Genomic DNA, 22,292 nt, shown 5'->3' on the forward strand with positions numbered 1-22,292 from the left:
TGGTCCAAACCTATGCTGGGTTTTATTTGCTGTTTGTGTTCCCATTTTAAAGATTTGCTTTCACTTCCTGTTTCAGAAGACACAACAGGAAATGAGGGGAAATCTTTCCGATGGGGTAACAAATGGCGATCAAAATCAGCTAGTAGGCTTTAACTCTTTCTGTCTTGCTTTGAAAAGAAAAAAGAAAATGATTTGATCATTTTTAGTTGGCAGTGTTTTAAGTTGAAACAGTAATCGGTGACGGCAATATTGAAGTGAACTTGCACTAAAGGTAAACATTAAAGCTGAATTCCAGGAATTCGGCGACTATTTAAAAAATGAAGGCACGCTATGGGGGAGTTTTACTAAAACTGGTGTCAAAAAAATTTGATGCAGCTTTGCATAGTAACCAAACAGCTTTCAGGTTTTATTGTCAAAGCTTAAGGGCCCTTTCACACCAGCGGACAAACGGTCCGCTTTTCATAAGTCCGTTTACGGACTTACAATGGTTCCGGTTTTTCAGACGGAAGAAAACCCTATTTTTCTTCCGTCTGACGGATCGGATGAATACGGACAGACGGTCCGTATTCATCCGATTCCCCATAGGGGAGAGCGGAGGAGAGACAGGGCAGTCTCTGCACTGTGTGCGGGGACCGCCCTGGCCGCCGACAGCTCAGCGGGGATTAACGGAGGAATCCCCGCTGAGCCAAACGGGCTAACGGAGCGGATCAATATGGATCCGCTCCGTGTGAAAGAACCCCAAGTGCTGGTTCACACTATAGCGATGTCAGACATTGCATGTGATTCGCACTGCTATGTAGATCACATCTGATGTCTGTGCAATGCAAATTCAGCCATACAGATTGTATGGCTGAATTTGCATAGCATTCGGCTCAAAATCGTGCAGGATCCTTTTTTTTTTTTTTTTTTTGTCGCACTGCAATATGCAAACTGATCTCGGGGTGTCGTTAACTTTCTATTGACACCCGCAGCGGTTTGCATCGGGCAGTGCGAGTTCTATGTGATGCGGGAATCCACACTTGAATTGGGCTGGTGTGGACCGGAACAAATTGGACAAGCTGAAGTAAGAAGCTGATTGGTTACTATCTACAGCTTCACCAATTTTAGTAATGAGTTAAAGTGGAGCTCCACCCTAAAGTGAAACTCCCGCTGATCGGAACCCTCCCCCCTCCGGTGTCACATTTGACACCTTTCAGGGGGGTGCAGATACCAGTCTAAAGACAGGTATTTGCACCCACTTCCGGCCACACAGTCTCGGGCAGACTGCGGGCATGACATCACCTCCCCCCCCCCCCCCTTGTTGTCTTCTGGGAACACTCTGCTTCCAGTACAGAGCGGGAACCAATTGGCAGGCATAGCGCGACTCGCGCATGCGCCGTAGGGAACCGGGCAGTGAAGCCAGAGCGCTTCACTTCCTGGTTCCCCCACTGAGGATGGCGGGGGGGGGGGGGGCAGCAGAGTGACGAGCGATCGCTCGTCCTCTGCTGCGGATGGCGCTAGACTCCAGGACAGGTAAGTGTCCTAATATTAAAAGTCAGCAGCTGCAGTATTTGTAGCTGCTGGCTTTTAATATTTTTTTTTCAGCGGAGCTCCGCCTTAAGTCAAATTAGGCGCCCGTCTCCTCTGGGATTCATCTCTAATACATATATGTGACAGGTTTATTGCACTCTCGGAGGACACATGGCTGTGAGAGGAGAGAAGCACGCACGTCCTCTGCTTCCCATTCACAGAAGCCTTTGTATTTTGTGAACGAGTTCAGATAATACACAGGTTTCTGTGAATGGGCTGGAGGGGCGGGCATGGCAGTTGCAATTACTCTTCTCTCTTGAAGGAACTGAGAGCATAGTGAACAGCCTCAGAGCTCCAGAAGTTATCTTCCTGGAGTACAATAAATCTGTCAGATGAGAATAATAGAGATAAGTCCACCAGGCAGCAAGCACCTCGTTGGACCTAGCTCATGGTATGCCTGCAGTTTTTACAAAGTAGCCGAGTTCCTGAAATTCAGCTTTAAAAGCAAGTGACAAGAGATACCTGCATATTATGTACCTCTTAAAAAAATACATTACCTTTTATTTTCTACTACACCGCTCTGTTTAGCTGCCAGTAGGGAAGAGAATACCATTAATTCCTGGGTATAGAAGCACATGCCCTTTCATAGGTAGACAGTATTTGTGGTTGGGCATTGGCCCAGTGATGTCATGTAGGAGACAGGTATTTGTCCTGTTTAAGCTCACAGTTATACAGGACAATTTCCTCTCTCCCGGTGACTGAACAGAGTGGCGGGGGAACCAGAGAAAGGTATGAATGTGAAGCTGGCAGGTTGGGCATTAAGTTGAACCTTTTGCTTTTCCCCCGAATGGGCAATAACAGGTTTACTTTAACGACTTTACTAGCCCTGCATGCTTTAAATTGGTGTGATTAGACATGCATTTCTGGAGAACCATTTAAAAACGACGCTCTGTTTACTACTTGAGTGTGCACCCTACATGTGCTGATTGCAAAATGCACAGAGGCAGTTAGAGCGGGTCTGTGCCATGTGATAGATAAGATAGCCAGTCACAAATGTAAACACTGTAAGGGTTTACCTTTTGAGAACCCTCTCCAGAATGGCAAAAGGGGGAGGAAGGCTTATTTTGTAAATAAAGGGATCACTTTTAATGTAGAAAGGCAAGCAGCAGATTCAAGGTGGGGGAGGGGGGGGTTTAATTGATTTGGTTGGGATTATTTTTATAAAAGTCATTTTGGTACAGTGTTCCATAATTGTCAGTCAAACTATCACAACGTTGAAAAATGGCCTGGTAATCGAGGGGAATATTCAGACTTCTACTCGATTTGGGAAAGCTTTAAAGTGGAATTCAACTCCCCTGGTGTTTTTGTACCTATAGGTAATCGGCGCATGCGCTCTGAAGAAACGGACGCTCATGCCGTTTCTTCATGGCCCGTGCCGTGACCGGTGGCTCCCGCGCGCATGCGCGAGAGTGACGTCATTGCGGCTCCGGCCAATCGCAGCGCTGGAACCTGGAAAGATGACGGCCGTGTCAGCGGTGTGCAGGCGCCGCTGCAGGGCTTCGATCTAAGGTAAACATTTTCAATGAGCTAGTATGCGATGCATACTAGCTCGTTATACCTTTTGTCTTGCAGGTTGTTTTTTTCTCGGGCTCCTCAATTTTATTTATGAATATGTACGTCTGTCAGAAAGAATAGACATGTGACAGAAGCATAGGAGGTTCCTCCAAAAAAAAAAACATGATGGGGAAGGGTATCTGTTTTGCTGTGCCTGGCTTGAGCACTTTTTGAGTCATTGACTTGGAACAAATATTTAATGAGCACTAGATCTAAACCCAATCACAAAAATATCATGTAGGCTTTAACCTGTCAATGTCATTCAGAAATTGTAGAAGCTGAAAGGATGGACAGCTGCACCTCCAAAGAAAAAACCTTAGGTTGTCTATTTTTGAAAAACAGTGGGTGGAAAATGCACTACAAATAACAGCAAAGGGTGGGAGACAGCCCCTACGCGTTTCGCACTGCGATCAGTGCTTAGTCATGGTCATTCAGAAATTGTTGAATCTGCAGCTCTCATTAAAATAATACCTGTCGATTTTGGGATCTATGGTCCTTGTTCAGGCACTTCCTGTTATGAGGTGACAACAGTCCCTCAGTTGTGCTCCTGTGTTGTCACCCGCCCGTTATCACACGCACCTCTGATTGTAGGGTAGAGCTTCACCGCTTTTAGAATTTGGGAAGCCGTATAAGTGAGCGGCATCACAGCCTCAACATCTGTTCGTTATAGCACTGTGGTTGTTGGTGCCTCCTTGGCTCAGCATCTGCCTATAATGTGACCTTCACTCCTATACTGTTGATAGCAGCCGATAGTGAGGAGGTTGTGAAAAGTCTTATCTGTGTTTACAAGGCCTGAAAAGGTATTTTAAGGAGCATGGGAGAGGCATACTTCGCTTCACATGTGACTGTGTCCTTGGGTTGTTTTTGTATTACTTTTATTTTGACTGCCAATAGGGAGACATTGAGGCCCAAGTACTGGTTACGGAACGAGACTGATGAGTAAAATGTCCATGCCTTTAAAGGGAAACATTGGTTTTGTGTCAGCGCTATTATAGTTTTTATATATATATATATATATATATATATATATATATATATATATATATATATATATATATATATATATATATATATTGTGTGTGTGTATATATGTGTGTGTGTATATATGTGTGTATATATGTGTGTGTGTATGTGTGTGTGTGTATATGTATATATATATATATATATATATATATATAATTTTTTTATTGTTATGTATGTGTTATTGAACAAACGGAATATAAAGCGTACAAGAATTTGAAATTACAAGGTAATTCCATATGAACAGAACAAATTGGAATAAGCGTATAAATTCAGAACAGTTCAGTATAAGCCAGGGGTATCCAAACCTTTTTCAAAGAGGGCCAGATTTGATGAAGTGACCATGCGTGAGGGCCGACCATTTTGCCTGACATTCTTCACTGCGGTCGTGCCCTGTTAGCTTGTTGTATGTGCTATGTGTAAACTGTTAGTGCGTCTTGACATTTAATTCCTTATAAACAGCCACAGTCTCTTGACATATAAGACAAACACAGTGATTCCGTATTTCAGTGAAGCAATATTCCACTTTCCACCCGTCCTGGAAGCAGCAGCCCTAGCTGTCAATTTTTTCCTTCTTATTTACAGAAGCCAGTTTAGAAATTGACAAGAAGGGGAAGGGATCATGTGAGCGCAGTGCCAGAGGTTTCGGTCTAAGTGCGTTTGTCCGATACACTAATACACTGCCCATAATACTGCCAAAAAGCTGAAGACCCAGTGCAGGGAGAAGGAACGCACCCAATCCTGCGACAGTCGAGAGAACGCCGACTGAGGATGTCTAGTTCCCGTGGCGTCCGAGAGATCTCTAGAACACTGTCTGAAGACGTCTATTTCTTGTGGCGTCCGAGACATCACGAGAACGCCGACTGAGGACGTGCAGTTTCCGTGGCCTGCGAGAGATCACTAGAACAGCGTCTGAGGACGTACAGTTCCCGTGACGTCAGAGACATCATGAGAACGCCGACTGAGAACGGACAGTTCTCGTGACGTCCGAGACATCACTAGAACGCTGACTGAGGACGTGCAGTTTCCGTGGCGTCCGAGATCACGAGAAAGCAGACTGAGGACGCGCAGTCCTGCAACGTCGGCGTTGAAAGATTTAAAGATCTCAGGGGTCATGAGATAGATTTTACAAAAATTCCCAGGGGACCGCATTAAACCGGGCCACAATTCGCCCGTGGGCCCGACTTTGGACATGCCTGGTATATGCAGTCAGTGTTCTGCAAAATCACAATGTAAGAGCCATTAGAATAGGCCAATGTATAGTTTGAGGGTGCCATCTAAAAAGGATCTCAAAAGTCTAATCTACATATTATTTGTGGATAGACAGTATGACATTTAATAATTGTAGATTATATCCAAGATTGGAGCAGGAGACTTCGAATGAGGGTTATGGCATGCAGGGCCGTATTTGCTCTCCCTGCCGCCCCAAGGCCAGGTTCCGCAATGCAACCCTTCCCTGCCAACCGAACCCACCCCCCGCCCCCCAAATCAACAGAGAATGGGCGGCACGGTTAGTTCAATTTTTTATTTTACTTTTTTATCACTTTTGTAGCGCTTGTCGCTTACTTTTTTTAAATTTTTGTATAATTTTCTTATTATTTTCCTTATTTTTCTTATTCTTTACATTTTTTATTTTATTTTATTACAATTTTTTTCACTTAGCAAAAAAGTTATCACACAGGATTAAACAATTCCCTGTGTGATGGCAATTTGAGGTGACATGTTCTCTTTATTGACCCTGTCACCTCCAAAACAGGAGTCCTAGCACTGTGCTAGAACTCCTGTCACAGCTGAGATGGGAAGAGCACAGCTCTCCCCTCTCACTGTGTACATCAGCAGCAGGGACAGGAGACAGACTCGGTGGCCGGGGGGAGGACGGAGTCCCGAAGACAGAGCCAGCAAAGAGAGGTATGTGGGGTGGGGGGAGAGGGGAGGACGGACGGGAACACACATTTTACAAGTGATTTCGGCGAGCGGATTCCCCCATAACTTACCTCCCTTAACTGTATGTTCCGGGCGTCGGGGGGGACTCCATGCCACTGCCGCCCCAAGGCCTGGCCTCAGTGGCCTTGTGGGAAATCCGGGCCTGATGGCATGCTGTAGTGGGGAGTTAAATGAGGGCTAGCAAATGAAGATAGCATTTTGGACTACCTTGAGTATACGAGGGTACAGCCATAGCTAGATCGCCCATCAGTGGCAGGGATGCCGCTAACATAGGGTAGAATAAGCCATAGCTAGATCGCCCATCAGTGGCAGGGATGCCGCTAACATAGGGTAGAATAGGCCATAGCCAAGCCAAAGGGAAAGGGTCTTGAGGAGTAGAGTAGAAGAGAAAGTAAAATGAGAGAGAAGGGAAGAATAGGGGGAGTCACCCAGGGTGACCTGACCACCAGCGCGACATCAGATGTGATTAGTGTAACAAACGGCTACCACGGCATAAGGGTCGTCTCTTCAAAGTTTGGTGGCAAGAGATGTTTGATCCAGGGTTGGCAGATTTTATCGAATTTAGAAATCTAAATTTTGTGGATAGCTTCCATTTTTGTGCGTGCATCAGTGTGCGGTTTACTCTGTTTTGCACAGCAAAGGACGGGGACTTTCATGCCTTTGCTATTATTTGATTTGCGGCTGTGAGGAGTTGGACCATAAGTTTGAATTGCTTACGCATCAAGATGTTTGGTTTCATTTGTTATCTCCTTTTTTATGATTTACAAATTATGTTTTTTCAAAGAAATATTTAATACACAACAAATAATTTTGAAAAGAACAATGAGACGGCACTGAACGGCTTGCTTTGAGGCTCACTATGTCTGATTGAAACCTTGTCCTTCCTAGTTAGGGAGGAGTCACTGCTGTCATGGCTTATTTGAAACCTGTGATGTCAATAGGGGACAAGACTTCCATCTTGTGGCTGGATAGGAGAATGCATAATATAGAAAAAATATATAAAAATATTTTTTTATCTTCCCAACCATAATACAATTAGAGAAAATGTATAAAAAAGTATTATACATCACAAAAAGTAATCCAATTTGGCATTAAAAGCAGACACTGGTTGGTTCCGTTGGATCGGTTTATGTCGGATATTTTAGTCAGTGGCTTAGATTCAGGTAGATTTGCGCCCTCTTACGGAGGCGCAGCGTACCGTTTTAACGCTACGCCTCCGTAAATCACGTGCGCTACGCCTCCGTAAATCACGTGCGCTAGGCTTCATTCACGAAGCAGTAGCTCCGTAATTTGCGCGGGCGCTCCATAAAAATAGCCGGCGTAAGCGCGCGTAATTTAAATGATCCCGTAGGGGGCGTAGATCATTTAAATTGGGTGCGTTCCCGCGCCGAACGTAGTGCGCATGCTCCGTCGGGAAACTTTCCCGACGTGCATTGCGGTAAATGACGTCGCAAGGACGTCATTTGCTTCAACGTGAACGTAAATGGCGTCCAGCGCCATTCACGATTCACTTACGCAAGCAACGTAATTTTTAAAAATCGCGACGCGGGAACGACGGGTATACTTAGCATTGGCAGCCCCTGCTAATAGCAGGAGCAGCCTTACGCGGAACCCGACGAATGTAAAATGCGTATGCAGGGCGCGCGTAGGGTTGTAAATCGGCGTGAGTATACTCTACGCTGAGCACTACGGGAACGCCACCTAGCGGCCATCGTAAGAATGCAGCCTACGATACGACGGCATAAGAGCCTTATGCCAGTCATATCTTAGGCTGCAGTCGGCGTAACGAGCTTTCTGAATCAGGAGCAGTCGTTACGCCGGCGCAACTAAGCAATTGCGCTGCGTAACTATGGATACGCAGACTCAATTGCTTACTGAATCCACCCCAGTGTGTTTTGTTCTTCCCCAGCCAGCTGAATCATCCCCTGGCTTCCTACCTGTCTTAGGCTGGCCACATACTTGGACAGTTATGTTGCGTTCCATCACTTTTTTTTCCACTATGGTTTTTCCTTGTGTTTCAGTTTTTTTTGCTAAACAATTGAAATTGGTGTTAAAATCAGACTGACGTGGCTAGATTTCAGCGCCAATTTTGACAGTGACGTTTTTCAAAGCTGATTGGAAGCAGCTGCTGTCTTTGAAAGCCAATTCCTAGTTTATGGTGAACAGTGGCACGTTTTCCTGTTAGGGGCTTGTGTTGACAGACTTTGGCCTTGTGTCAGTAACATCAGTTTGGGACCCTTCTGAGATCCTTCAGAATTCATTAAAGGATGCATTTGACCTCCGCTTGGCATGCCTTTTGACCTTCTTAACCACTTCCATACCAGGCACTTGCGCAACTTCCTGCCCAAGCCAATTTTCAACTTTCAGCGCTGTCGCACTTTGAAGGACAATTGCGCGGTCATGCTAAACTGTACCTAAACTATTTTTTTATAATTTTGTTCCCACAAATAGAGCTTTTTTTTGGTGGTATTTGATCACCTCTGCATTTTTTATTTTTTGCGCAACAAGTAAAAAAAATACAGGAAATTTTGAAAAAAATAACGTTTTTATTTTTTTCTGTAATTTTTTTTGTAAATCATTAAGTTTTCTTCTTCAATTACGGGCACTGATAGGCGGCGCTGGTATGCGGCAGTGATGGGCACTCATAGGCGGCAGTGATGGGCACTTATGGGTGGCACTGATGGGTACTTATGGGTGGCACTGATGGACACTGAGGGGTGGCACTGGTGGCACTGATGGACACTGAGGGGTGGCACTTATGGACACTGAGGGGTGGCACTGATGGCATTGCTGGACATCATTTATTTACTAATTTTTGACAGTGCCCATTTTGCCAGTCAGTGCCCATTTGTGCATTTGATTGGCATCTATTGTGCTTTTGTTTTTGTTTTGTTTTTTTGTTTTTTGTTTTTTTACATGTGGATGGCCATGGGGGATGTACCTGGCCATCCACATGTTGCCCCCTTCCCTGGTGGTCCTGGCCGCTTCCCTGGTGGTCCAGTGTGGGCATCCGAGAGGGGGCTACGCTGATAAACAATCAGTGCGAACCCCCCGTCAGGAGACCTGATGATCGGCTCTTCTTGGACACGGATGATCACGTGGTAAAGAGCCTCCGCCGGAGGCTCTTTGCCGAGATCGGAGATGCAGGGTGTCAGACAGACACCCCGCATCACTGATCCCCGTGCTGCGCGCCCCCACGGGCGTGCGCTGGCATGTTATCCTGCTGGATGTCAATAGACGTCCAGTCTGGATTACACAACCACTTCCCGGACGTCAATTTACTATTGGCCGGGCGGAAAGTGGTTAAAGTGGGTTTTACATTCTCATAGATTTAAATGAAGCGTGTTTAGTGGAGTGCTTAGTAGACAAAAATCGGGAGTCATAATCTAAGTTTTAGAGGCAGGTTTCTGTCAGCCGGGGGGCATCGCAAAAGGTCCCTGGAGTAGTCTGGGGAACATTAGAAGGATGAGAGCACCACAGAACTTGATTTAGAATTTTGTTTTCTACAACATGTAATCAATAAGCCAACACGTTTCAATGGATCAAAGTTCCCCTTCATCGGAGCTAAGAATCAAAATAACATAAAACAACATAAACAACAACATAAAACAATATTATTTTATGTTATTTTGATTCTTAGCCCTGATGAAGGGGAACTTTGAGCCCCTGAAACATGTTGGTTTATTGTGATCTAGGTTTAGTGATCTCTAGTTTATAACTTTATAAAACGGTATGAGCTCTAGATCACTAAGCCTATACTAAAACTATGCTGAAGCAATTAATAATATTCATAAAAGCATGTATTAGCAATGCTATTACTGCTGGTGATACCCGCATTTTATGGTTATTAATTTGTTTGAAATATTCCATTAACCACATCAATACCGTGCACTTTTGCCCCCTTCCTTCCCAGACCAATTTTCAGCTTTCAGCGCTCTCGCACTTTCAATGACAATTGCGCGGTCATGCTACACTGCGACTGTTAAAGCCCACTTTTTTACCATCGTACAAGTCTTAAGCGATCATACAGGGGTTAAAGGATGAGTTTACAACATGTTACACCCATTTTTAGGGGGGGGGGGGGCTGCGCACACAGAAGATTTTTTAGTTCAATGCATAGGGGTAGATCCACATACATCTGCGCTGGGCGCAGCGTATCTAAGATACGCTACGCCGCTGTAACTTACTTTTAGTTGGTTTGAATCCTCAACGAATCCGCGCCATAAGTTATGGCGGCGTAGCGTATCTCTCGCGGCGTAAGGGCGCGGAATTCAAATTCGGCGGGTAGGGGGCGTGTTTCATTTACATGAAGCACGTCCCCGCGCCGAACTGCGAATGCGCCGTCCGTAAAAACTCCCAGGGTGCATTGCTCCAAATGACGTCGCAAGGACGTCATTGGTTTCGACGTGAACGTAAATGGCGTCCAGCCCCTATCAGGGACGACTTACGCAAACGACGTAAAAAATTCAAAATGCGAAGCGGGAACGACGGCCATACTTAACATTGAGTACGCCACCATATAGCAGCTTTAACTATACGCCGGAAAAAGCCGAACGGAAACGACGTAAAAAAATGCGACGGCCGGTCGTACGTTCGTGGATCGTCGGAAATAACCAATTTGCATACTCGACGCGGATTACGACGGGAACGCCACCTAGCGGACGCCGAAGAATTGCATCTTGGATCCGACGGCGTACTAAGACGTACGCCTGTCGGATCTAGCCGAGATGCCGTCGTATCTTGTTTTGAGGATTCAAAACGAAGATACGACGCGGGAATTTTTAAATTACGCCGGCGTATCAGTAGTTTCTTTGTGGATCTACCCCAGAATGTATTGAGATAAAAAACCTTCTTACTTTGCAGACACTTTAAAGGAGAGTGACGCCATTAATCATTCTTGGAGGGGTTTGGGACACAATCTTCTGCGCAATTCTTTCACCCTTGAAGCCTTTGAGTGGCATGGGAATTCTACTGAGGATTGTACCGACCACGTCTTAAATGTGATTGCTTCCTCTTGTCACATGATTCTGTGCAACCATCCTCTCTACTGTGGACAGGGCTACAGTGTGCTCGCAGTACTGGGACCAGTGCATTCTTTAAGGACTCCAGTTTAAAAATATAAAGAAAAATAGGATACTAGCCACTATAGGGATTTGGCTAGCACGGCATCTACAAGCAGGAGAATAATGCCGTGCCAGGATTAGAGCCACATAGCCAGACTCTGTGGTCCCTGAGTCACTTAATATATAAAATCTCTTTGTTGGCTGGGCTGTTCCTTTAAACGCTTGTGGGTTAAGGATGTATTTCTTGTAGTTAATGAGTTTCTATAGACGTACGGCAGCCCTTGTGATTTCTGGCAGGTCACATGGCTATTTTATCCTTTTATCAGAGCCTGTAACTCGCAGGCACCTGTTTCTCGCCACGCTTCCTCGCGCTAGAATGGTTCTCGGGAACGTCACATGATCTCTGAGCTGTATAATTACAGAGCAGATATAGGAAGCCGGGCATCTTAAATGTTCTCCTTGGCACAATAGAGGCGGATCGCGTTTCTGGCTGAACAATGAGCGTGCATTTCATTAGGCGGAAAACCTGGCTGTGAAGGATCCGGTGTTCTGTAGAACGTGTAGGTGCATATTGGCTACATCCCGACTTCTTCTCTCTTTTATTTTTGTGAGCAGTGAATGAAAACATCAGTTTTACATGGATAATACGGGCGAGGCACGACCTCGGGTTTTACAGTGACGAAGAGCTTTGTGTGCGTCTTCATATTGCATATAGAACTGAGCAAGCCTATCTGTGGGTTGCTAGAATTTTACAGGGTTGAAAAAAAATCAAGCTGGCTGAGATGTGCTCATTTCAGTCAAGCGTCCATGTTTATGATTTAGGAGGAAAATGTATTCCGGGCGCTCGGTTATTTCTTGGTTGGGCAGGATTCCCTTTACTGACTGGCATTTCACAGTAGAGTCTCAAATACTCTGGCAATCTAGCCCTGATGTATGAGGCTCTGTCATTTTGCTGCGGGTGGAAGGTATAGGCCTGTGATGGTGAACCTTGGCCTCATGGGACTTGTAGTTCTGCGAAAGCAGAACTACAGGTTGAGCACCCATGGTATAGGCGCACCCATCCAGCCCTGCTGCCAGTATTCTGTAAAACTCAATGGGAAGCTGACAGCTGCTTCAACTGGACGGTGGACTGAGTGGGAATTACGTTTGGAGCAGTATGCACCCAAGCAGACTGTATTCTGTGTTGCCCATCGGTGCACCATCCAGCCACAGCAGCTGTCAGTCTCTCATAGACTTATACAGGCTGCTGGCAGCAAGATTGGTTGGGTGTTGCCTGTACCTTTTTACCCATGCATAAACACCCAGAGCCTCATTGGCTAAATGTCAGTGTTCATAAGGCCTAAGGTCCCGATCGGACCATCCATTGCTCTCTACGGAGCAGCGGATGTCAACGGACGTGTCTGCTGACACCTGCCGACATCTAATCCGATCCGGTCTGCTAAAAAAAAAAGATCGGATCAGATGACAGATGGAAACGGATAGGTGGTTCAATCGACAGCCTGTCATCTGCCTGATCAGCGGAGCGATTCCCCCCCCCAGTGAAAAGGGTGGATCCACTGGCAGAATCCACGTGAAAAGGGTCTATAAGGCTGGATCTGACAACAATTTTTTTGCGCCTGTGAGAAGCCTTTAAAAAGAACTCCACTTTTATTGGGGGAAAAATATAGCAAATAAAAAATTTCAATGATATGGTATATACAAATTGCTGCACAAACCTTTAAAGTAATGTAATAGAATTACAAATTACAGCAGCTGCTGTAACTTTCTGTAAAATTTTAATGCATTATGGCAAATCGGAGGTGTTTTGTACACAGATGGCGTATGGAGAGCCCCCCCTCTAAAGATGTAATTTCCTGCTTGTGTGATTGACTCACTGATTTTCTCATAAATCCGCTAAAATAGAAGTCACGTTTAGAAGCCTTGCCAGCAAATAGGTACACACAGGCAGATTATATCCAGCATCCAATTTCAGCAAGAAACCACCCAGAGGAGAGAGTTTTTTCCCAACAAAAGTGGAGTCAAACTTTAAAGCGGAGTTCCACCCAAAAACGGAATTTCCGCTTTTTTAGAACCCTCCCACTCTGGTGTCACATAATCACATTTGGCACCTTTCAGGGGGGAGGGGCATGCAGATACCTGTCTAAGACAGGTATTTGCACCCACTTCCAGGCATAGACTCCCATGGGAGTCACACCACTAAGCCCAGCACACTGTTCCCAGGAGAGAGCGGGGACCAGTGAGGACGGGCCGCGCTGCTCGCACATGTGCAGTAGGGAACCGGGCAGTGAAGCCCGCAACATTTCTCTTCCTGATTCCCTCACTGAGGATGGCGGCGGGGGCACCCGAGAGACGAGCGATTGCTCGGCCTCGGCTGCCAACATTGCGGGCTCGCTGGACAGGTAAGTGTCCATTTTTTTTAAAAGTCAGCAGCTGCCGTATTTGTAGCTGCTGGCTTTTAAAAAAAACAATTTGGTTGAACCTCTGCTTTAGGGCCCTTTTCACACGGGGCAGATCAGTAATGATCCGCCTCCGTGTGTCCGTACAGCTCAGCGGGGATCCTCCGTAAAATCCCCGCTGAGCTGGCAGCTGACAGGGCGGTCCCCGCACACTGTGCAGGGACCGCCCTGTCTTTCCTCCGCTCTCCCCTATGGGGAATCGGATGAACACGGACCGTATGTCCGTGTTCATCCGATCCGGCAGACGGAAGAAAAATAGGGTTTTCTTCCGTCTGAAAATGCGGATCTTTGCGGAGGCGGACAAATTACGGGTGTCAGCGGATGTTCATTCGCTGACACCCGTAATCACATAGGGACCCATATATGTCCCGTTTTCATCTGCAACGGACGGCTGAAAATGCGGACATACGGTCCGTACGTGTGAAAGGGCCCTAAAGGTTAAAGTCAGACATGTGTCTAAATCTCCTTTTCCTCTAAAGCCCAATCTGCTTTTGGATTGCACTTCAGAGGCTACTGTCAGGTGGTGAGGAAGCGATGCAATATTTCCTGACTTTCTGTTTTAACCCCATATTTGCAGCGCTTCTCCATTTGCGTGAATGTGTAGCATGTCGGGTAAACTCTACAATGGGCAGAAAGCTTTGTAACCCTGGCATGTTAAACCCCTAGTTCACTGCATATTGCAGTTTAAAGTGTGTGTTCACACCCCAAAAAATTGATCCTGCTTCTTTAAAGCATGTTATATGACACAGTGCTTGTCTTGTGGTGTTTGACAGCCTGTAACACCTAAAAAACCTGTCTGATCCTGCCAGTTTCTCCCCACCCCTCTGTAAACTGACCACTGTAATCATGGCGGCTGAGCCCTGACACCGTGGTCAGTTTGCTTGCCTCCTTCATCTGCAGCCTGCTCTCCTGTATCTCCTGTGTCCCCCCCCCCCCCCACCCCAACTGCCTTTCAGCTCGTGACCAGGGGTGGACTGACAACCCATGGGGCCCCCGGGCAATAGAAGATTATGGGGCCCCCGGGCTTACAGATGGCCACCACGCCAGGAGGCAGGGCAGCTAAAATCTCAGGATTTTCACATCAAAAGCATATCGGTTTAAGACATAGCAGGGACAGATGTAAAAAAAACACAGATTTTTACATACTGTCCCTGGTTTTGAGCCTGGCAACCCTGATGGGCTCCCTAGTGGCATGGGGCCCTCGGGCAGTGCCCGAAAGTCCCAATGGTCAGTCCGCTCCTGCTCGTGACAGTGCCGCCCCCTCTGCTCCTGCTGCTCAAATAACTCAAAATCTGTATGTACCATCCATGCTGTCTCCTTATACAGCGTCCCCCTCTGTGTGATTTTTTTTTTTTTTTTTTTTAATAAATCACACACAGAGGGGGACAATGCATAAGGAGACAGCAGGGATGGTGCGTACTCGTTAGAGTGGTTTAACAACCACTTTAAGGGGAATGGGTGGCTGGCTCAACTGTGCATTTTTGACACCCACCCAAGCGCCATATCTAAATGAAGCCTCAAGTATACTTGACTACCTTGGTACGTTTTTTAAAAGCCCTGCTGAATAGTTTCCATCTCTCTATTCCACCTGGTCGCCATTATTCCCAAAACAGAAAGTGATGGGAAATACGAAAATTTACAGTTGGCGCCAGGACAGGAGGCGAGGGAATATCTTCCAATGGGGACAGCTTTTTCAGGGGACCGCTGCCTAAGAGGGTCATTTTTCTCACTTTGTGAAGATTTTCTCTCCTGTTGCCATCCAGGGACAGGAAGTGAAGATACATCTCCCCAATGTGATAACCTGATAGGAGTGTAAACCCGTCCGCGACTCAAAAATCAACATATTTGTGTCTGGTTTATACAGAACAGTAATGTTTTTTTTGCTTTTGGAGTCTTTCAGAATTTGTTCTTTTTTTTTTGCACACTTCAGATAAAAATAGTGAAACACTCGAATGAGAAGAGAAGGGTGACTGTGCCACCTTTGGCCGCTCTTTGGGGTAATGGGCGATGTTCATATTTTTTTTTTATTTTTTTTTATTCTCATTATTGAAAAAAGGGAGGAACTGCATTTGTGTACCTACCTTAAAGTAAAGCTCCACCCCCCCCCCCCTGCAGACTTGCATAATACAATTTGTGTGTTATGAAAAGCATGGATTCACAACGTTGTTGTGTTTTGCAGATTCCTGACTACAGAAATGCAGTCATAGTAGCCAAATCTCCTTCATCAGCAAAACGGTGAGTAAATTAGATGATTGTCATATCTCAGGACTATGAATCCTATGATATTGAGATTTTTGTTTACTTTCTTAGAACAGCGGTACCCCCCAGATGTATGGGGTGTCAGTCCCTGTTGCCCTTTATTTTTACACTAGGGCCAACTTTGACAATCACAAGGATAACCTTAGAGGCTTTAGACTCCATTCACAAAGTTGTGTCCAATGAGATTAGAAAATTGTAGCCGCATAGCGGAAGATAAAGCTGCTTATTCTTGTTTTAAAAATTGTGTTTACATTTTTTATTATTTAATCTTTCAAGACTCCTGTTAGTTTCTGCAGTTAGACAAGTTTAGGGGTTTCCAAAGGGAAACTATCAGAATGTCTGTTACTTGTCTTATTGAAGACTTCTCAAACAGGAGCTGACTTTGCCCGACCACTGGGTGCGGTGCTAGTATTGCAGACAGTGTGTCCCTGTGCTAGCCTGCTTTGCTTTTCCCCTGAGCTAGCATCACATAGACAGGGAGGTGGTAGTTTTCACTGTGGCCATCTATTTTAAAGCTGACTTTTATCCATAGGAACTTCATAAAAAAAAATAATGTTCTTTAGCAAGGAACATACATTGCACATTAAGAGCCGGTTCACACAGCCGCGGCACAACTTCGGGGGCGACTCTGCAAGTCGTCCTGAAGACGACTTCAGAGGCGACCTGCAAAACGACTTCCGTATAGAAGTCAATGCAGGTCGCCCCGAGCCGCCCCCGAAGTCGTACATGAACCTTTTTCTAAGTCGGAGCGACTTGCGTCGCTCCTATTAGAACGGTTCCATTGCATTGAATGGGACGCGACTCGTCAGGCAGCTGAGCCGCCTGACAAGTCGCCCCAGTGTGAACCAATTAATAATTTTTTTTACATAGCGATACCTGAAAAAAATGGGCCAGCGTGAAGTGATCTAGCAGAACTTAGTTTTCTGATTAAAGATCCACTTTAAGTGCCGTTTCACACAGTGGCGACCTGTCGGGTGACTTAGTCGCCTGACAAGTCGCGCTCCATGCATTGCAATCTAACTGCTTTAATAGGAGCGACTCAAGTCGCTCCGACTTAGAAAAACATTTTTGTACTACTTCGGAGCGGCTTGCATTGAATTCTATACAGATGTTGTTTTGCAAGCCGCGCTGTAGGGGGCGGCTTCAGAGTCGGGCGACTTTGAAGCCGGCACTAAGTGAGCCTATCCTTAAAAATTCACACGTCGTGTGAATCAGGATGACATTTTTCCGCATAACCAAATCTCATTATTATCTTATACAAAAATTATCTTTTTTTGTGATGAGTTAAAAAAAAAAGTGCTCCCTGAAAGATCGCCAAAGATCACATGATCTCTGGAAAAAGGTGCACTGACGTCTTCAAAAACTGCAGATGTTCATTGTTCTAAATCAGGCAGACTAAATAGGATCATGAGATAGGATAATAAAAACATAGCAATACCTTTTTAACTCTGCAAGGTAAAGGCATAATGTGCTAGTATACAGCGCAAACTAGCACATTATGAAATGCTTACCTTTAGAATGAAGCCTTCCTGCGGTGCGCTGTCGCCGCTGAGAGGGCTTCCATCTTCACCTGGTCTTCCTTCCGGGTTCGCGGACAGCCGACGTTTGATTGGCCGTGCCGCAATGAAGCCAATTTCGCGCAGAAGTCGCAGACATCGGATTTGGGCTCTGAAGGGACGGCACAGGTATGCCGTAGCTTCAGAACACATGCGCCAGTGACATCACCGGTGTGAATATTTCCTGCACAGTGCAGGTTTTGGAGATATTTACGGTACCTACAGGTAAGCCTTATTATAGACTTATCTGTGGGTACAAGTGCTAAAATAGACTTTGGGCTAGATTCAGGTACGAGATACGACGGCGTATCTCTGAGTTGCCGCGTTGTATCTATGCGACTGATTCATAGAATCAGTTACGCATAGATTTCCCTAAGATCCGACCGGCGTAAGTGTCTTACACTGTCGTATCTTAGGTGCATATTTACGCTGGCCGCTAGGTAGCGCTGCTGTAGATTTCAGTGTAGAATATGCAAATGAGCTTGATACGCCGATTCAGAAACGTACGTGCGCCCGGCGGATTTTTTTACGTCGTTTGCGTAAGGCTTTTTCCGGCGTAAAGTTACCCCTGCTATATGAGGCATAGCCAATGTTAAGTATGGACGTCATTCCCGCGTCGAATTTTAAACATTTTACGTCGTTTACCGAAGTCGTTCGCGAATAGGGCTTTGCGTAAATTACGTTCACGTCGAAAGCATTGACTATTTGCGACGTGATTAGGAGCATGCGCACTGGGATACGTTCACGGCCGGCGCATGTGCCGTTCGAGAGAAACGTCATTTACGTGGGGTCATGTTTTATTTACATAAAACACGCCCACCTCTTGACAATTTGAATTAGGCGGGCTTACGCCGGCAGATTTACGCTACGCGGCCGCAACTTACGGAGCAAGTGCTTTGTGAATACTGCACTTGCCCGTCTAAGTTGCGGAGGCGTAGCGTAAATAGGATACGCTACGCCCGCACAAACTTGCGTCCCCCTACCTGAATCTAGCCCTTTACTTCCACTTTTAGTAGGAAGTGGAGCCTGCAACAAAAAAAAGCACACAAATAGAAAAATCCCATATATACTATCCTATACCCACTAGGGATCGACCAATATTGTTTTTTTCAGTACCGATATTTTGACCACCTCTCAGGCCGATAGCCAATAATATGTGCCGATATTCTGTACATTAATTTTTTTTATTTTTACACTTTTTTTTTATCACGGGCATTGCTGTCACAAGGAATGTAAACATCCCTTGTGACAGTAATAGGCAGTGACAGGTACAGGGATGGATCGGGGGTCTACACCTCCTCTGTACTCGAAAGTATTCAAAACGTTAAGGTCGGCGTTTTTGAATACTTTGGGCTAGATTCAGCATTGATTTACGCCGGCGTATCTATAGATACGCCGCGTAAATTCAAAGCTGCGCCGGAGTATCTTCTTTCTGTATTCAGAAAGCAAGATACGTCGACATTAGCCTAAGATGCGACTGGCATAAGTCTCTTACACCGTCGTATCTTAGGGTGCATATTTACGCTGGCCGCTAGGTGGCGCTTCCGTCGATTTCAGCGTAGAATATGCAAATGACCTAGATACGTACGCCCGGCGCTATTTTTTTACGTCTTTTACGTTAGGCTTTTTCGGCGTAAGGTTGCTCCTGCTATTATGAGGCGTACGCAATGTTAAGTATGGACGTCGTTGCCACGTCGAATTTTGATTTTTTGACGTCGTTTGCGTAAGTCGTTAGCGAATAGGGCTGGACGTAATTTACGTTCACGTCGAAACCAATGACGTCCTTGCCGCGTACTTTGGAGCAATTCACACTGGGAAATTCCACGGACGGCGAAAAACGTCAATCACGTCGGGTCACCAAGAATTAACATAAAACACTCCCCCTCATCCTCATTTGAATTATGCGCGCTTACGCCGGCCCCATTTACGCTACGCCGCCGTAACTTAGGAGGCAAGTGCTTTGTGAATACAGCACTTGCCTCTCTAACTTACGGCGGCGTAGCGTAAATACGGTACGCTGCGCCGCCGTAACAATGCGCGCCCCTACCTGAATCTAGCCCTTTTTTTTTAAACTGGAGCCTTTAAGATGCCAATAATCCGGGAAGTGATGTCGTGACATCACTTCCGGTTTACTAAACCCAAGACCCGAACAAAAACATCAGCTTTGTTTCGGTCTTCGGCCAGCCAGCAGATGGCTGCTCGGGCCTCCCGATGGGACGGGAGACCCGGGCGGACCAGCAGAAGGAGGCGGGAGGGCGAGGATGTCTCCTCCACAGCCGTGCGACTGTTAGAGCCGGTTCACACTGGGGCGACTCAGTCGCCTGACAAGTCGCGGTCCACAGTAGTCAATGGAACTGTTCTAATAGGAGCGACGCAAGTCGCTCCGACTTAGAAAAAGGTTTCTGTACGACTTCGGGGGTGATTCGGGGCGACTTGCATCGACTTCAATACTGAAGTCCTTTTGCAAGTCGCCTTGAGATCGCCTTGCCCAGTCGCCCCTAAAGTCGTGCCGCCTGTGTGTGAACCGGCTCTTAAGCCTGATCGGTTGTTGTTACAATAAAGCTGACGATCGGCTCTAAAAAATGGTACCGGGGTGATGCCGGCAGCTGCAGGCATCACCCCAGTAAAACCCCTTAAAGCAATTTCGGTTTAGTTTGCGACCGATACCAATTTTTCGGAAAATGCTGATATTGGCAATAATCAGCCTTACTGATAATCGGTCGATCCCTAATACCCACAGTTGATCAAGAGGAAGGCACAAAAAAAACCCAATAAAGCATGATCCAATTTGCTCTATCGAGGGGAAAAAAAATCCTTCCTGATCCCCCTACCAGGCCATCAGATATTCTCTGGATCAACTTCTAAAATATTAGTATCCCATTGTGCATTTAGGAAAAAATCCAGGCCTTTTCTAATACAATCTACTGATCTGCCAGAACTGATTCTTCACTCTACATTGCTTCCTTTTCAGGGATAGGTGTGTGTGCTGTTTGTTATATTTTATGCCTGTCAGAGGAAGAATGTCAGCCGGTATACGGCCCCTGTGGAGGCTGATCTGCCTGATAAATGAGACAAGAGCTTGCATAAGACCCCACACACACTATACAACCTTTGTTGTCTGATTTCCATTAGATTTACCAAAACCATGTAGTGCGAGGCCTGCCTGGTTGCATGCAAATTGAGATTTTTAAGGTCTGACCTCATATTACTGTATTTATTGGCATATAACGCACACCTTTATTTGAAGAGGGAAGTTATAGAAAAAAACATTCATTTTAAATAAAGAATTTTGAAGCAAAATAAGAGTCAGCACCCAGCATTGCAGCCTAATCAGTGCCCATCTGCCCTTCATTGCAGCCTAATCGGTGCCCATCTGCCCATTATTGCAGCCTAATCGGTGCCCATCTGCCCATTATTGCAGCCTAATCGGTGCCCAGCTGCCCATTATTGCAGCCTAATCAGTGCCCAGCTGCCCATTATTGCAGCCTAATCAGAGCCCAGCTGCCCATTATTGCAGCCTAATCGGTGCCCAGCTGCCCATTATTGCAGCCTAATCGGTGCCCAGCTGCCCATTATTGCAGCTTAATCGGTGCCCATCTGCCCATCATTGCAGCTTAATCAGTGCCCATCTGCCCATCATTGCAGCTTAATCGGTGCCCATCTACCCATCATTGCAGCCTAATCATTGCCCATCTGCCCATCATTGCAGCCTAATCATTGCCCATCTGCCCATCATTGCAGCCTAATCAGTGCCCATCTGCCCATCATTGCAGCCTAATCATTGCCCATCTGCCCATCATTGCAGCTTAATCAGTGCCCATCTGCCCATCATTGCAGCCTAATCAGTGCCCATCTGCCCATCATTGCAGCTTAATCAGTGCCCATCTGCCCATCATTGCAGCTTAATCAGTGCCCATCTGCCCATCATTGCAGCCTAATCAGTGCCCATCTGCCCATCATTGCAGCCTAATCAGTGCCCATCTGCCCATCATTGCAGCCTAATCAGTGCTCATCTGCCCATCATTGCAGCTTAATCAGTGCCCATCTGCCCATCATTGCAGCCTAATCATTGCCCATCTGCCCATCATTGCAGCCTAATCAGTGCCCACCATTGCAGCCTAATCAGTGCCCATCATTGCAGCCTTGTCATTGCCGGATCTCCTGTGTGCTCGGCTCGCAGTCACGCCCAGTTCTGCCCAGGAGAAGACAGTCGGATAGGGCTGCCTTGGAGGGGGAGGAGGAAATGAGCGCCACCGAAATACAAAGCCGGATCTCCTGTGTGCTCGACTCGCAGTCACGCCTAGTTTCACCCAGGGGGCAGGACTGGGCGTAACGCAGAGTACACAGGAGATCACGGCTCTGTGTTTCGGCAGCGCTCGTTCCCTCCTTCCCCTCCAAGGCAGCCCTATATCGGCATATAACACGCACGCGCAATTTCCCCCCTATTTTAAGGGGGGGGGGTGCGTGTTATACGCCGATGTATATGGTTTTGGTAAATCTGAAGGAAACTTGTATAGTGTGTATCCAGCTTAATGCATCTTGATATTCACCTGACACTTCTGCTCTTACAGGGAGAGAATATCAATATTAGCGAATGATAAAAAAAAACAAAGCGATCCTTTGGCTGCACAATTTATAATTAAAGAGTAGAGATTTAGATTATTGCAATGTGACTGTTTTTTTTTTTTTTTTCTTTTATTAAACTTGATCTCTTTTGTGCACACATATTATTGACACTAGATTTCCCCTGTGATAGTTGCCGTCCAGATCCTACATTGGACTGGTTCTGGATTCTTCTTTCCCTTGCTAGTCCCAGGCCAGGCCTGTTTTATGGCTCAGGGTGACATCCAGCAGACTGGATTGGTCCGTAG

At 46.1% G+C, this 22,292-nt stretch overlaps 1 protein-coding gene across 1 annotated transcript in view; it reads left to right on the forward strand.

Moving 5' to 3' along the window:
* PRPSAP2 (phosphoribosyl pyrophosphate synthetase associated protein 2) overlaps positions 1–22,292 on the forward strand; it is a 112,888-nt gene that overhangs the window by 61,548 nt on the left and 29,048 nt on the right. The window contains exon 7 of the mRNA XM_040356419.1: positions 15,786–15,841. Within this exon, the coding sequence (XP_040212353.1) occupies positions 15,786–15,841 (56 nt within the window). The remainder of the gene's footprint in view (positions 1–15,785; positions 15,842–22,292) is intronic.

The sequence above is a fragment of the Rana temporaria genome, chromosome 6 (assembly GCF_905171775.1).
Source record: "Rana temporaria chromosome 6, aRanTem1.1, whole genome shotgun sequence".
NCBI lineage: Eukaryota > Metazoa > Chordata > Amphibia > Anura > Ranidae > Rana > Rana temporaria.